Here is a 16,589-nt window from a genome sequence, read left to right on the forward strand (position 1 = left end):
TGGTCAAGGGTGGTGGACTCCACTTTGAGATCCCCTGCCTCATCTTCCTAAATTGGGATTATAGGTATGTGTCACTGTGTTTTCACATACTGCTGTGATCATAAAAAGAGAAAGAACTATGAGAATATGTTCTGGCGAGATGTGGGGCAAGGGGGTGCCTCAGTGGGCTCATGTTGAGGCATCCCCTCCCCCTGAGGGATCAGACACACAACAGTATAGTATAGAATAGAGTTTATTTAGGGCATGGGGAGGGGAGTTAAGAGGGTAGCAGAGGCAGAGAACGGCAGAGAGAAGGGGAGAGTAGAGAAGTAGGGGATGGCCATGACCATGGGGAGAGAAGGGGAAGGGAATGGGGAGAGAGGGGGAGCAAAGGGGCAAGAGGCAAGGGAGAGAAGCAGGAGTAAGAGAGAGAGGAGGGGGCAAGCAGCCCCTTTTATAGGGCCAGGCCTACCTGGCCATTGCCAGGTAACCATGGGGAGGAGCATACCTGGCTGCTGCCAGGTAACTGTGGGGGCAGAGTTTAGACAGAATGCTAACATACCATGCTTCTAAACACAAAACCAGAACGTGTTCATAGTGGAAGGTGAAGAAGACATAGGAAGTTTGAAAGACACGAGATAGTAATTGTAGTTTGGATCACCTACATAAACTAAGGCTCAGGGGCTTAGATCTGCCATCTGCTGCTCCACTGTTACTCTTGTCTCTGTCATTCCTCATTAGTGTTGAGTAAGGTGGCTCCTGGTCGCTGTGATGTTTAACCCAGTGGGGTGCTCATCTAACCTTCCCTTTTGTATGCATTTGGTGTTACTGCTTGGAGTCGTGTCTGAGCGTCAGCTTTCCATGTGCCCTTCAGGTGGCTGAGTTATATGAAGAACTGAAGAATAGAATCTCACAGTTCAACATGTTTGTGGACCCTCGCCATCCTGCCTTGGATCAAGAATATCCATATAAGCAGCGCTTCGTCCTGCAGGTGTGCTGGGGCTTCCCTTAGCAATCTGTTTATTCACCTTCCTTCCTTCCTTCCTTCCTTCCTTCCTTCCTTCCTTCCTTCCTTTCCTTCCTTCCTTGCTTTCTTTCTGAGATAGTCTTACTATGTAACCTTGGATGGCCAGGAACTCACCATGTAGACCAGGTTAGCCTTGAATTAACAGAGATCTTCCTGCCTCTGCCTTCTGAGTGCTAGGGTTTGAAGGTGTGTGCCATCACACCCATCGCCATCGAGTTCTGCTTCAGCTTGTGGTTGATAGTGCATTTGTTCTGTCTGCTGTTGGTACCAGCTGAAATCTGGACACCATAGTGGTTCCACGTGTTTGAAATCAGAATCCCTTCCTTGTTTACACTCCTCCTGGTGGTGTTAGGATCTCACCCTGCTTTTTCTCAGTGAGCTTGTATTGTCACCATGGCCAGTGTTAGGGCCTTTTGCTGTAAAGTCCAGAGACTCCATGTGCCCTACTGTCACTGCGTGTGCAGAGCCCCTTTAACTGCAGGTGACTAGCTGTGGGGTGAAACCTTTCAAGAACTTTACAGAGGTGTGTCTTGCACATGAACGGTGCTTCTGTTACAGACCTGCAGAGTAGGGTTGCCATTGCAGTGTCTTAGTTACTATCAGAAACACCAAGACTAAGGCAGCTTTGAGAAGGAAGAGTTGGTTGAGGGCTTACGGTTCAGATGTTGAGTCCATGACCATCATGGTTAAGAGCATGGAAGCAGGAAGGCCTGTAGGCCTGGTGCTTGAGCAGTAGCTCAGAGCTTACATCTGATTCACAAGCATGAGGCAGAGAGAGTGAATGGTGTGGGCCTTTTAAAACCTAAAGCCTACTCATAGTGAAACACTCCTCCAATGAGTCCACACCTCCAAATTCTTCCCAAACAGTTCTACCAACTGGGACCAAATATTCAAATATATGGAGGCCATTCTCATTGAAGCCAGCACATGCATGCAGACCAGGACTTCAGGGGGCACCTGCAAACCAGGCCTGGTGGATACTAGTTCTTCCCACGTGGGTGGGAAGTCGGCATGTGGCCAGGGGAGCCTTCTGTGGACGTGCTTTCTGAGGCAGATTCCTAAGAAAGGGTTTGGTAGAGTGCCTTTCAGATGTGAACACTAGCTGCCAGCTTTCTGTCCATCTGGATGTCTCTATGCCTGGAGAACGCCTGGCCTGTCGGGCTGAGGTTGGGTGAAGGTGAGAACAGCTTAGTGCACCGTTGTCCATACTGGCTCCGTTCTCAGAAGCAGTGTAGCTATTCTGAAGAAGAGATTCGGGAATATGGCTGTCATGGATAAATCACAGGATGTGAGAGGGAGGCATGGTGCATGTTTGTGCGGCACTCTGGGATGACATGAGAGCACGAGAGAAGAGACTTGAGCTTGCACTTCTTTTCCAGGTTGTGCTGGCGGGTGCTTTCTATCCAAACTACTTTACTTTTGGGCAGCCAGACGAGGAGATGGCAGTGAGGGAACTGGCCGGCAAAGACCCCAAGACAACAGTTGTGGTAGGTGACACATAGGAAGCTGTCCCAAGAGAAGAGTGTGAATGTGGTGTCCAAAAGGACTGCCTCTAGTGCAGCTGACACTGAGGGCTCTTTGTGCTCATATAAACGCTGTGTGGAGGTCTCCCAGTGCGCACTGCTACTTAACCTTCAGAGACTGCTGCTTTCTTACAGCACCTTCATCTATATAGACCTCATTTTACAGAGAGTTTGTATATTCAAGGTGATTGGTGCCTTGAACATTGTCACTTCCAAGGATTTAAGGCCCTGGAGAATAAGTTGTTAATTGACAATTTAATGGCACACAAAATAAAATGTTACTGGTTGGCAGCTTACTATTGTAAGCAGCAGCGATCCCCCTGCCCTGGCACCCAACAGAAGGACTTACAGGATAGAAGTACAGATCTGAAGCCTTCAAAGTCTGCACTAGAGGGTATGACCTAGGGAGAGCATGTAAGCCACGTGAACTAGGCGGTGGGGGTGGGGAGGGAGCTGACCATGAGCTGTGGGCACTGACTGCTGGACTTACAGGAGCCATTTGTTCATACCCCAGCAGAAACATGTGACAACTGGCATCACATACTTGAGCATCGGGCTTTCATTAGACTCCTTGGTTGATTTAGGGTAATGAAAAGCACTTGGTAAAGTTAGTTCCTGGCATGAAGTAAGTGCTCAGTTACTGCTCGCTTTAGTTCGGAGTATTGTTACACTCCTTTGCGGCTGTGGAGAGTCTGAAGACTGACCAGGACAGAGCCACAGACTCTGGAACATTTCCAGTCAGGTCTTTGAAGAGCTCAGCAGGCGAGATGGGTACAGGGGTGCAGTGAGTGCCGGGGACGGGCATGCATTTCCACTGAAAGGCTGCTTGCAGTGAGCTGCTAACTCTCCAAGGACTGTGGGCTTTGTTACCTCTCTTTGGAGAAAGCTCTTTGACTAGCTTCTTATGCACTCTTCCTGCTGTCCGTCCTTCAGCGGTGTGCAGTGGTCAGCCCCCACAGGAGCCTGCTGGGACACCTTGTCAGCCCAGTCAGCCTGGTCACTTGGCACATGACTGACCATATGGCGTACAAACTAAATCAGAGCTGGTTTGCCTTTAGAATATCTGGGAGGAGCCAGCCATTTTCTTACAGTCTACTTTCTCTGAGCTTCACATCAATCCTTTAAAGTGAAGGCTTTGCTGTCATGCCAACCAGCTTGTGATGTCAGTTTTTATCAGAAGGGTGATATCTCAGGAAGCTGCATGCAGTTCCTGATTAAAATAATCATACACGATTATTTTAAAGTAACAAAATGAAAGCAAAAAAACCTGCAATCAACTGTTGAACTATTTCAACAAGGGGAAACTAGCCTTCATTTCATGCATTTTTGTTAAAACATTTATAACGTAAAGTCATGTGGTTGGTAGGATAGGCCAAGTCTGCCATGTATTCATATGGGCTGAGCTTTCAAATGAGGGAGGGCAGCAAGCAGCTGCTTCTGCTCCTGGATGTTCAGGCAGTCTCATCCTTTCTGATGGCACTGACGTGACTTGTGTTTCTTTCCAGCTGAAACACATCCCTCCCTATGGATTTCTTTACTACAAGCAACTGCAGTCTCTCTTTAGACAGTGTGGTCAAGTCAAATCCATTGTATTTGATGGTGCAAAGTAAGTAGTCACCTTTTCATCAACTGCCGTTATGAGGGAGTGCCCCAGCTTCCATGTTCATGGGGCCCTCTCCCAGGGCTGCCTGTGTGTGAATGTCTGCATGGAGGCCCCTGGCTGGCGCTCGGGCGGCGCTCTGGTGCATCTCATTGTCAGTGGGAGTTGTCCTCTCCAGCCTAAAGGAACGGTGCTGGTGGCCTGTGCTCGCCGAGCTTCTTCTGGCTCTTTGCAGAGGGCTTCTCTTTAGTGCCCACTCCCAGATTTCCATGGCAAGTCATTGAGCTGGTTCTTTGTGGCTGTGGGGGAGCCTGCAAAGGTCAGCCTTTGTCTGTGTACTTCTTGAATACACAGGCACTTAGCACAGGTGACTTTAGAAGACACAGATATAGAAAGTCTGTTAATTTGGTCCTACTTTATTAGCTGGTCAGTAACGAATGGTTAGTTAAAAGAGTCACCAAGTGCTTTTGTTCCTGAAAGGAAGTGCTTATGTACACAAGATTAGTTTTTAAATTGATTAGAAAGAGAAATTTCCTCAGAGCTGAGGATTGAACCCAGGACCTTGTATGTGTATTCCTTATCATTTTGGCTTTTTACTCACAATGGAAATGTCACATTAGTATTTCAGAAGAAAGCAACTACTTTCTTTTTGGTTCTTCCAGGACCAATTAGAGATATAAAACAACAATCAAAGAATAATGACTGTGCTCCTCCTCACACAGTCCCAGTCCCCTCTATAGAAGCTGTGTGAGGCAGGGGCATGCGGGCACAGGTGGCCCCTGCTGTGTGAGGCAGAGGCATGCGGGCACAGGTGGCCCCTGCTGTGTGAGGCAGAGGCATGCAGGCACAGGTGGCCCCTGCTGTGTGATGCGGGCACAGGCGGTCCCTGCTGTGTGAGACAGAGGCATGCAGGCACAGGTGGCCCCTGCTGTGTGAGGCAGAGGCATGCGGGCACAGGTGGCCCCTGCTGTGTGAGGCAGAGGCATGCGGGCACAGGTGGCCCCTGGGCAGTGTGCAGGAACGGGATGCTGTTAGCGCGACTTGCTAACTGGCTGAGGCGTTGTCTTCAAGGGCCTTGACGAAGCTGCTGTGCTGTGAGTTTAATAGTGTCCTGTGTCACAGTTTCGGCCTCTAATAGTTTAGAGACAGGAAAGCTGCTCTGGATTGGGAAAACTCGGGCTCCTTGGCTGAAACTTCCCTGTGAAGTGTCACTTCTGCACTGTGCTGTGCAAGGGTGAAGCCTGCTGTCCCTGATTGTAATTGTAACTTACTTCCCTCAGCAGATCATCTGTCTTAAACCAACTAATATTTCTACTAATTAATTAGAATGAAGAGTTACTAGCACTTTAAGAAGTATGCAGTGAGAATTTTTTCCTAACCTTCAGAGAAATTAATGGTTTATTACTTAAATGTTATTATTTCATGCTTTAATTCATATTTTATGAACAGAGCCTTTGTGGAGTTTTCACGGAATCCAACAGAAAGATTTAAGACCCTCCCTGCTGTGAACTTGGCAGTCAAGATGTCCCAGTTAAAAGTGTCCCTTGAGCTCAGTGTCCATGCTGCAGAGGAGATCGAGGGGAAGGTGCAAGGCGGGTCGGTGTCAAAGCTCAGGAACACAAGGTATTTCCAGAAGATTCCACATGTGCCCCTGTTCCCAAATGTGTTCCCACAAAACTCTTGGGTGAGCCGTGGCTGGTGCCGGCCTGGCTGTGTCAGCAGGTGGTGTTGTCCTAGAGTCCTGGCATCATCTCTCCGTGGGGGTCCTGGGGCTGTCACCCATTCACCTCAGTAGTTGTGTCTTTTAGCAGATGTGGTGCCTGCTGGGAGCCCTCAAAGGACTGAGGGAAATAATTTAGATTTTCAGTTTAGATTGTAGAATTAGCCCTGTGCTTCTTTCCTTTCTTCCTTCTGAGGTTTGTGAATTTCATTTTTGAGAATTCTTTTTTTGGCTCTCGTGGGTGCATTTGGGGCCCTGGTTGGTAGCAGTGCCAGCTGCCGAGCAGTCATCCTCTCCAGCCACACAGCCTGGGTGGCCACTGGTATGCAGATCTTTTCTTGGACACAAGTTAAATCCTGGCCAGTGATTGTAACAGATTCCTCTCTTTCAGTGCTGTATAGGCAGGAGTCTCCTTCTTAAATGTTTGTCTGAGTTAGGGCTTCCCTATGTAGCCTTGGCTGGCCTAGAACTCACAGAGATCCATGCCTGGCTGTATTTACTGTTTTTTCTTCAAAGTCTACTTTATCTCTTATTCTGTGTAATCTTTGTGATTCCAGAGAGGATCTTGTTACTCTAAGCAGTTGGTAAGGGAGACACAGGCACTCCAGATCCACCCAGTATGTGGTGGTGTGGGTTCTTTGGTTGGTTGTTTGCTGTCTGTGGCTCCTGTACTTGTTAGTTAGATGTGTGACTGTGGAGGCCAGCACTGATAAGTCGTCTTTGTAATGTTGTAACTCAGTGAACCTGGAACTCATGTTTTGGTTGGGACTGCTGGCCAGTGTGCCTCGGATCGTCCTGCATCTACTTAGGCAGTAGGTGTCACCTCTGACTTGTCCTATGAGTTTTAGGGACCCATGAGGACTCAGGTCCTCATGCCTTTGCCAGGCACTTTATAGCAAAGCTGTCTCTGCTGTCCAAGCTTTGTTCTGACCGTTCAGGAGAAGGATGGGCGTGGCTGTCAAAGATCCCTGTGTCTGTGTCCAAGTCTGCCTGTGACATTTGTGTCTGTGTCCAAGTCTGCCTGTGACATTTGTTCTGTGTCCAAGTCTGCCTGTGACATTTGTTCTTTGTCCAAGTCTGCTTGTGACATCTGTGTCTATGTCCAAGTCTGCCTGTTGACATCTGTGTCTGTGTCCAAGTCTGCCTGTGACATTTGTTCTGTGTCTAAGTCTGCCTGTTGACATCTCTGTCTGTGTCGAGTCTGCCTGTTGACATCTCTGTCTGTGTCCAAGTCTGCCTGTTGACATCTCTGTCTGTGTCCAAGTCTGCCTGTTGACATCTGTGCCTGGTTCTCTTGGGACTGCAAGCCTACTGATCCAAACAAGGAGGAGCTGGGTCTCTCCTCGAATGCTTTCCCTTATTTTAGGGTAAAAGTAACAAGAGGAAGTCTTATGTTCATTAATTCTTTATTTCACATCCTCAGGCATTTACTGTCTTTCTGCTCTAAGAGGTGAATGATATTTCCAGAGCCTGTTTGATAATCATGTATTTTATGTTAGCATTATATTGAGCTGAGTGTAGACTCTTTTTCTTTTTAAATGGGTTTTTAAAAGCAATTAATGTATATGAGCGCTCTATCCGCATGTACACCTCCCTGTCAGAAGAGGGCATCAGATCCCATTACTGATGGTTGTGAGCTACCATGTGGTTGCTGGGATTAAACTCAGGACCAGTGGAAGAGCAGCCAGTGCTCTAAACCGCTGAGCCATGTTCTTCTGTAACCTGGGCTGACCTCACACTCCTGTAGCTGAGGATGACCTTGAACAATTCTGTTCGCCTTCCTTTTACCTTAAAAATGTGTGTATGTTTCTCTGTGTCGCCCTGGATCTCCTAGAACTCGATCTGTAGACCAGGCTAGCTTGACCTGGAACTCAAAGATCTACCTACCTCTGCCTCCCAAATGCTGGGAATAAAGACATTCACGACCACTGCTCAGCCACCTATTTTTTTAATTATGCATATTTATGTGTCTGTGTGGGTGTGTGGACATGTGTGTGGGTGCCTGTGGAGCCTAGAGGCCTTGGTTCCTCCTGGAGCTGGAGTTTCAGGCAGTGGTAAGCTGTATGATGTGCGTGGTGGGGAGGTGAAGTGCTCCTTTGGAGGAGCAGTCAGTATTGTTCCTAACCACTCAGCCGTACCTCCAGCCCCCTCTTCCTTCTTCTAAGTTCTGGGATCACAGCGTGCACCACCCAGCTTTGTACTGCTGAGGACCACAGCCTGGGCACTCTGCCAGTGGAATTCTTTGTTTTCTAGTTAGTTTTCTGAAATAAAAAAAAAGGTAGAAAGGACTGCAGGCCCACATTTAGAGTGCATGTTCTTGAAAGCAGATGTTCTGTTTTTTGAGGTGTATTCCTGGGGACGGGGATAGTTATTAGGGGTACAGGGCTTCCAGGGTAGCCAAGGAAGTCATGAAACATCCTTTTTTGCAGTGAGATCAAACTTAACCTTTCTAGTTAGGTCGTTTTTCTGTTTCTGTAACAAGTACCCGAGATGATCAGCTTGCAAGAGGAAAAGCTAATTTGGCTCAGGGCCTCAGAAGTTTCCATCCGTGGTTGATGGGTTCTGTTGTTAACTGGGGCCTGGGCTCCTCCTCCCAAAGACCCAGACAGTGGCCCTGTAGGCCTTTGGGGAACGACTAAGAACCAAACTCTAGTGCCAGAAGTGTTGAAGTAGATCAGGTGGTGATTCACATGCAGAAACAAACCCACTTAATTCTTCCTTTCAAACTCGCATGCTCAGGGTGAACGTGGACTTCCAGAAGCAGACGGTGGATCCCATGCAGGTGTCGTTCAGCACCTTGGACAGACCCCGCACAGTGGCAGACCTCCTCCTGACAGTGGATGTTACTGAGGTGAGAGTGGCCCACTTGCTCCCTAGAGCCTTTCCCACCTCTACGCCTGAAGATTCTGGTCATGCCACAGGCTCATCATGTGCACTTTGAGCCGGTTCCTCATCAGGTGGAGTGGTGTGGCTGGCCAGGAATGGCTGTGTTCACCAAGGTAGAATGTAGACAACAGGAAAGCATTCATTCTTGAACCAAAATTAACATGCTGTGGGGGCAGAGGCAGGTCACTGTGCATTTGAGGCTAGCCTTGTCTTTATAGAGAGTTCTAGGCAAGCCAGGACTACATCCTGAGAGTTATCTCAAAAGAAAAAAGAAAACTCAACATTAGACAAGATAAAACTTAAAAAGTTAGTTGCCATGACATTTGCTACACAATTGTTTACAACAACAAAACTAGTGTTGAAATATTATTTGCTTTTTTTTTTCTTTACAATAACCTGTATAGACTCAGGGATGAAACTCAGTAATGGAGCTCCTGTCTTGCATGAACGAGGGCCTGGGTTTAAACCCCAGCACAAGAAATATATAAGCAAGTGTGTTTATTTTCTACTAAATCTACAGCTACACTTCACTGGGGAATTTCATGTAGAAATCTGGAATCCTAGTAAATGGGAACGCTGCTGGCTATGGTAGCTGTGGTCTGGCTGTGGTTGCTGTGGTCTGGCTGTGGTTGCTGTGGTCTGGCTGTGGCTTCTGTGGTCTGGCTGTGGTTCCTGTGGTCTGCCTGTGGCTCCTGTGGTCTGCCTGTGGCTCCTGTAGGCTGGCTGTGGCTGCTGTGGTCTGGCTGTGGCTGCTGTAGACTGGCTGTGTCTCCTGTGGTCTGGCTGTGTCTCCTGTAGGCTAGCTGTGTCTCCTGTAGGCTGGCTGTGTCTCCTGTAGGTTGTCTGTGGCTGCTGTGGTCTGGCTGTGGCTGCTGTGGTCTGGCTGTGGCCCCTATGGTCTGACTGTGGCTCCTGTGGTCTGGCTGTGGCTCCTGTGGTCTGGCTGTGGCTCCTGTGGTCTGGCTGTGGCTCCTGTGATCTGGCTGTGGCTCTTGTGGTCTGGCTGTGGCTGCTGTGGTCTGGCTGTGGCTACTGTGGTCTGGCTGTGGCTCCTATGGTCTGGCTGTGGCTGCTGTGATCTGGCTGTGGCTCCTGTGGTCTGGCTGTGGTTCCTGTAGTCTGCAGCAGCCATGGGGAAGCTGCTCAGTGGTTTTACAAAATTTTTGCTTTTCTCTGCCAGACCTCATATGCTGTTCTTATTCATGGACTATGTACTTGGCCCTGCACCTGGACTCAGCAGCTCTGAGGGCACAGGAGGCCCCATAGTATTGATTTATCTGGACTAAATCCAGACCTCTCAAATCCTTCAGGACCTGGGCCATGGAGTCTCCTCAGGGCAGCACATGATTCATGCACTTTTGCTGACAAGAAGCTCCTCATTTGCTTCACAGAGGCTGTTAGGGACCTGTGGAGGACACTGACACAGAAATAAGTCTGTTGATGGGCCTTGTGGCTGGCCCATCAGTGGTGTATAGATGTGCCCACACTCTTCCCTTGCAGGTGGTAGAAGTAGGGCACTTCTGGGGGTACAGGATTGATGAAAGGAACGCAGAGCTGCTGAAACAACTGACTGCTGAGATCAACCGCCTTGAGCTGGTCCCTCTGCCTGTCCACCCCCATCCGGACTTGGTCTGCCTGGCACCGTTTACTGATTACAACAAGGAAAGCTACTTTAGAGCTCAAATCCTTTATGTTTCTGGAAATTCTGCTGAGGTATGTTTTTCTGTTAACAGGAAAGGAAATAAACCTAGAATTTTACCAAAAATTTTAGGACTGGAGAAACGGCTTAGTGGTTAAGAGCACTGGCTGCTTTTCCAGAGGACCCAGGTTCAATTCCCAGCACCCACATGGAGGCTAACAGCTATTTGTAACTCCAGACCAGACCTGGGGATCTGACACCCTCTTCTGGCCTTCATGGGCTGTATATACATGTGGCACACATACATATAAAAAGTAGAAAATCTGCCTTTAACGAGGAATGAAATATAAATTAATATGCTTTAATCCCAGCACTTGGGGTGGGTAGGTGGGGCTGTGGCAGGCCTCTGTGAATTCAAGACCAGCCTGATCTACATGGTGTGTTTTAGAACAGCCAAGGTTACATACATAGAGATACTCTGTCTCCAGAAAACCATAAACAAACAAACAAACAAGTAAATAAATGAAGCCAAGACATAGAGAGTGGTTATTTTAAGAATGGGAATGGAAGAGACATAGGCGGCATCTGTGATAACCTCTTCCCACCTCACCCCCCAAAAGAAAGTAACAGCGGGTAAGAGCACTGACTGCTCTTCTGAAGGTCCTGAATTCAAATCCCAGCAACCACATGGTGGCTCACAAACATCCATAACGAGATCTGACGCCCTCTTCTGGAGTGTCTGAAGATAGCTACAGTGTACTTACATACAACAAATAAATAAATCTTTAAAAAAAAAAAAAAGAAATCCATTGAAGAGAACTCTTGAGCATTGAAGTGTAGCTCTTCACAGTTGATGGCTTCTGTCAGGGATGGGAAGGACTCAGTGTCTTTTAAGGGCTGACGACTGGGAGGTTGACTGTGCTCCAGTGAGTAGCTGGGCCATACAAATTGGACATGATATATTTTTTTTTCTTTTGTTTTGGGGAAGATCACAGTGATGGTGGGGGGTGAACCTGGCAGGACTAGGAAGTAAATGTGATTGGGGTGCAGTCTGTGAAGTTTCCAAATAATCAATAAAAGGATTCGAACAGTGGATTTGAATTAGCATTTCCTGGTCAAAAGAAAAAAAAAAGAGTGAGAATATAAGGAATTTTCTTTGTCTGCATGTGGACATAGCTATAGAAGTAGAGAAGCTCACTGCATTCCCACTGTGCTGCAAAGAGAACCTTGTAGAGACTCTGTCAGCATATTTGTTTCCTTTGTCTTGTAGGTATTCTTTGTAGACTATGGGAATAGGTCTCATGTAGACCTAGATCTCCTGAAGGAGATCCCCAGTCAGTTTCTGGAGCTTCCATTTCAGGTAAGGCGGAGAAGAGGCCGGGAACGAGTGTTGGACTCAAAGGGAAACTGGCTAGAGGTTGCCATGGCAACTGAAATCCATAACAGACAAGGACAGCTCACATTAGTCACATGTGGTATCTACTCTTAAAAATTCCATCGCCATAGCTATCACTGCCACATTAGTATTGGAGGAAATGAGAATGAATGGAGGATCTGGGTTTGAGCAAGAGAAAACGGTTTTAATTCAGCGGTGCTGTCTTAGCCACTGGTGTGGTGCTGAGAAGGGACCAAGGCCACTTCTAAAGAAAGGCATTTAATTGGGGGCTGGCTTACAGTATCAGATTAGTCCATTATCATGGCAGAGAGCATGGTGGCAGGCAGGTGCTGGAGAAGGAGCTGAGCACTGCATCCTGATCTGTAGGCAGAAGTCTGGTGTGAGCTTTTGAAACCCCACCTCCTCTAACAAGATTAGAAATCTTCTCAAGCCTTTCAAAAACAGTTCCACTTCGTGATGGTGAGGCATACAAATATATAAGCCTATAGGCCATCCTTACTCAGATCAGCCTTTCTGATGCTGCTGGCTCTGCCTCTGTTGGCACTAGATGTAGCTTGAGACCTAGGCTTGCACACTCCTTCTCAAAGAGCACACTCAAGTTCACTTTAGAATGACATAAGAAGGCAGTCTATGGTGCTGACACATGCCGTCATCCTGGCACTGGGTGGCAGAGGGAAATATAGATCTCCTGAGCTCAGGACAGCCTGGTCTGCAGTGAGTTCCAAACCAGCCCCTGAGTGAGACTCTCCAAAACAAACAAATAAATACAGAAATTTAAAAATAAGAGAAGTGAATCCATGTTTATTTAGCTTTCTGGACTTTTCTAGGAATGCTGACTAACAAAGTCACATTCCAGGAGAAGTTATCATTAGTGTTTTGACTATTTATGAGACTGTTTCAAGTGCTTATCCTTCTGCCCCAGGCTTTGGAATTCAAGATTTGCAAAATGCGACCATCAGCAAAGTCTCTTATCTGTGGAGAGCACTGGAGTGGGGGCGCCTATGGGCGGTTCACTGCCCTGGTCAGTGGCTGTCCTCTCCTGGTGAAGGTGTTCTCCATTGTACACAGTGTCCTGCATGTGGACGTGTACCGATACTCAGGGGCCCAGGATGCCGTCAATGTCAGAGACGTTCTCATCAGGGAGGGCTACGCTGAGCTTGCAGAGGAGTCCTATGAGTCAAAAGTATGAACCTTGTCTGTTAGTGGAGTGTGTGTGTGTGGGGGTGTGTGTGTGTGGAGGCACAGGATAGTTGATGCATGGAGGTGTTCATTGGTTGGTCTTCTGAACATCTAAACCAGTGGTGACCCCAACCATAAAATTATTCTCATTGCTACTTCATAGCTAATTTTGCTACTGTTACGGCCATAATGTAAATATCTGATGTGCAGATGGCCTTAGACAACCCCTGTGAAAAGGTTATTCAACCTCTAAAAGGGTCACAGCCTACAGGTTGGAGAATGCTCATCTGAGGTGCTGTTTTTATTTTTGGGGACCACGTTGTGGTGGACACTTGCTATTTTGGCAGCCTTATTCAATTGTTTTTGTTTTAGAAATAAAAATTAACTTGAGCCAGGCAGTGGTTAATAAATAATTAACTTTATTATTAAAGTTAATGAAAATTAACTTTAATCCCAGCACTTGGGAGGCAGAGGCAGGTAAATTTCTGCATTCCAGGCCAGCCTGGTCTACAGAGTGAGATCCAGGACAGCCAGGGCTACACAGAGAAACCCTGTCTCAAAAAAAATAAAAATAAAAATAAAAAATTAACTTGAAAATATTCTATATTTGAGCTTTATCTTTTTTAATAGATTCTAAAAATTATTTCCATAATGGAACTACTCAATAAGCAAGTCATATACATTAAGCATTTCAAAATTTCTTTTAACTTCTTTTTAAGCTTTTTTATTTGCAAATATTCAAAAAATAAAATACAATTTCACCATTTTTCTCCTTGCAATTCCTTCATACTTCCCTTCACTCTCTCCACACTCCCCACATTCCTGGCCCCTGTTTTCTCTACTGTTACATATGAGTATGAATGCATGAGTGTTGAGATACGACATTTAATGTTGCTGAAATGTGTATGTTGTCAGGACTGATGACTGCATGTTGGAGAGCCAGGTGGGGTGTTTACCTCTCTCAGGAGTTATTAATTCCTGTAGGTCTTTGTCTAGAGGCGGGGCCCCATGACGTCCCTCTTCCCAAGTTAGTATACCAATGGTGTGGCCAATACTTGGTCTGCTTTAGGCAGCTATGTTCTCCAGGTTTCCTACTTGTGGCTTCCCCTCCTTTCTAGGAGTTACAACCTTAAAGCAGAGTTTTTTGCTCTTTCTATCCCATGTCCACAATCTTCCCTGAGCCTAAGGGGTGGGGGTACAAGCTGGGCTGATGACGTCTCTGCATTTTGACCAGTTGTGGCTTTCTAAAATGATCTCTGTCGACTATAAATACTAAAGCACCTGCTTTTAATGTATATTAATTAAATCTCTTCTGAAAAGAAAAAAAAAACAATTCTTTCTCTAAAATCTTATTATATTGGAAAATGTAGTTAGTCATTATTTTTGTTTGAATTTTAAATGAACTTGATAAAATAGTGTCCATGCATATTCATGGCATTCAAGTAGGAATAGAATTATATCTATGAAATGTTTTGATATGAGATTCATGCTTTTGCTTTAATTCTTGCCTTTGACACAAGAAATATTTCTTGTTCTGATCAGCAAAGCTATGAAGTTCTCAAGGGTTTTTTTGCTAAGTCAATGGAGCCCATGCCGGACGGCTCTATATCCTCTCCCATGAAGGACGACGAGAAGCACCTCATCCGGATTCTGTTGGAGAGCTTTGCTTCCAATCGGCTGGGTGCTCCAAACTGCAAGGTGAGCCGCAGAAGGCGCATCCTCGATCTTGCTCACTCTGTAGGGTTTGCCCTGGGCTGCGGCTGCGCCTGCCACGTCAGGTTTCTCTTCCTGTGGTTTCCTCTCGTGCCCTCTCCTCCTCTCTTTCTCTTTCTAGTCTGTTGTGCTGGGGATCTGCTGGCCAGACAAGCACTCTACCTCTGCCTGGTTCCTCAGCGCAAAATTCCTGTTTTCCTTTTTTCTTCTTTCATTTGAGTTTTCTGAGTGCTGAGAGGATAGGTATGTGCCACCACACTCTGATATGATTGTAAAGCCTGAGCTGACTTTGGGACTGCCACCATTTATACTGAGTGGCATATTGTGTATTGGTAACATATATTTTGTGTATACAGGCTATTCTCCATGGGCCCTTTAACCCTTATGAGCTGAAGTGTCATAGTCTGACCAGAATATCCAAGTTCAGGTATGACTAATTTTCCTATGAAATATTTTGTTCCTTTATCTGTAGACCTCATGAGAGACTTACCTGACTTAGTATATAAGCTGCAAGACTGTTTTCGCACGTCCCTGATGTCCTTCCTCCCTGGGAAAACAGCGCACAGCTTTGCGTTTCTCTGTTCTGGTTATAGCTATCACTATAATCAGCAAGCAATGATTTCCCTCTGTGCCTGGACTGCTGAGGGACCCGTGTTGTGGGACAGTTATGATCTAGGAAACAGATGTAGTTGTCATTTTCACTAACACCATAGTTGAATGGTGACAGAAAATTAGTGACAGTGCCCTTGGCGGGCTTGGGGTGTGTGGAAGCATCTGGGGTCCTGGCTATACTTTGAGGGCCACACTTGAGGCTTTCCAGAGCTTCTAAGTCCCAAAGGCCACAGGGCATTTGCTGTGGTATAGTGGGGATCGAGGGTGAGGATTGACAGGTTCCAGTGACACTGCATAGGACTAGATTGGAGAATTGTATTTGTGAGAGGTTTGAGTAATCTAAGTACAATTGGAGACTTGGTGGAAGGAGAAGGGGCTGCAGATTTGATGACTGATAAGGCAAGTTTCATAAGTCTCATTTCAAGAGTATCCAGAATAGTTGAAAAGCTTTAACCTTTTTTATTTTGTAAGGCCCACTCTGGGCAAACTCTAGCTTCTCTGAATTCTTCCGGGGATGAGGAATAAGTGTCCTGATAGCAATGCAGATACTCAAACCTTGTGCAGACCTTCTGAATGGTCTTCAGGAGGCCTGCATGTACACAGACACCTGTGAAGAATATGCTGAATTCTTGGTAAGAGCAGGCCTGTGAGATTTGTTCCCAGTGTAACCTGAAGCAGAGAAGAGATGTAGGCACCAGCAGCTTCATGAGCATCCTCAGAAATGGGACAAAGTTAGAGGCAATGGTGGCAGGCAAGAAGCTTGCAGGTGGCTTGTAGAGCCACAGCCATCTCTGCTCAGAGGCAGTGGGTGATGAGGCTGGTTGGCTGGGCCACATGGAGACCAGTCCGCTGGAAGGCAATCAGAGGCTTCAAAGGCTACAGGCCTTGATAGAGCAAGGGTAGAAAAGCAGGTTTGAGAGCTGATGTAGATAGTGCCTAAGGGTAGGGACAGGAAGAGCCTAAACTGACTCAAAGAGGAGCCCAGGGATCATAGGTTTGCCTGTGCCACCATCTTCTGAGGTTCACTGTGGGCTGGCATGCTCCATCACCTGGCCAGTGGGGCAACAGCTTGTGCCCTGCTGCTTCTTCCCAGATGTGTATGGATTGAGAAGGAGAGCATCAATTCTGTCGTCATCAGTGACAGCCCTGCCGACCTGCACCAGAGGATGCTGGTTGCAGCTTCACTGTCAGTTAACGAGACCGGTAATGAGATGGTTTCTGTTACCTGTTGTCTCTCATTTGCCTTGACTTGAAATTGGTGAATTCATGCATGCGTATTCACTCATTCAGCCGTGTGTTGTGTGTGTGTGTGTGT

The 16,589-nt window shown here is 46.8% G+C and overlaps 1 protein-coding gene across 8 annotated transcripts in view; it reads left to right on the forward strand.

Annotated features, from left to right (window-relative positions):
- The window catches only part of Tdrd9 (tudor domain containing 9), a 101,995-nt gene that overhangs the window by 61,683 nt on the left and 23,723 nt on the right, over window positions 1–16,589 (forward strand). For 7 of the 8 annotated variants that reach the window (XM_031355946.1, XM_031355947.1, XM_031355949.1 and 4 more), the window contains 11 exons: window positions 854–970; window positions 2,386–2,493; window positions 4,035–4,135; window positions 5,579–5,752; window positions 8,589–8,700; window positions 10,236–10,448; window positions 11,645–11,734; window positions 12,693–12,953; window positions 14,492–14,647; window positions 15,019–15,089; window positions 16,368–16,477. In XM_031355946.1, the coding sequence (XP_031211806.1) occupies window positions 854–970; window positions 2,386–2,493; window positions 4,035–4,135; window positions 5,579–5,752; window positions 8,589–8,700; window positions 10,236–10,448; window positions 11,645–11,734; window positions 12,693–12,953; window positions 14,492–14,647; window positions 15,019–15,089; window positions 16,368–16,477 (1,513 nt within the window). The remainder of the gene's footprint in view (window positions 1–853; window positions 971–2,385; window positions 2,494–4,034; window positions 4,136–5,578; window positions 5,753–8,588; window positions 8,701–10,235; window positions 10,449–11,644; window positions 11,735–12,692; window positions 12,954–14,491; window positions 14,648–15,018; window positions 15,090–16,367; window positions 16,478–16,589) is intronic. The other variant, XM_031355954.1, reaches the window with a different exon arrangement.

This window comes from Mastomys coucha, unplaced genomic scaffold, assembly GCF_008632895.1.
Source record: "Mastomys coucha isolate ucsf_1 unplaced genomic scaffold, UCSF_Mcou_1 pScaffold6, whole genome shotgun sequence".
NCBI lineage: Eukaryota > Metazoa > Chordata > Mammalia > Rodentia > Muridae > Mastomys > Mastomys coucha.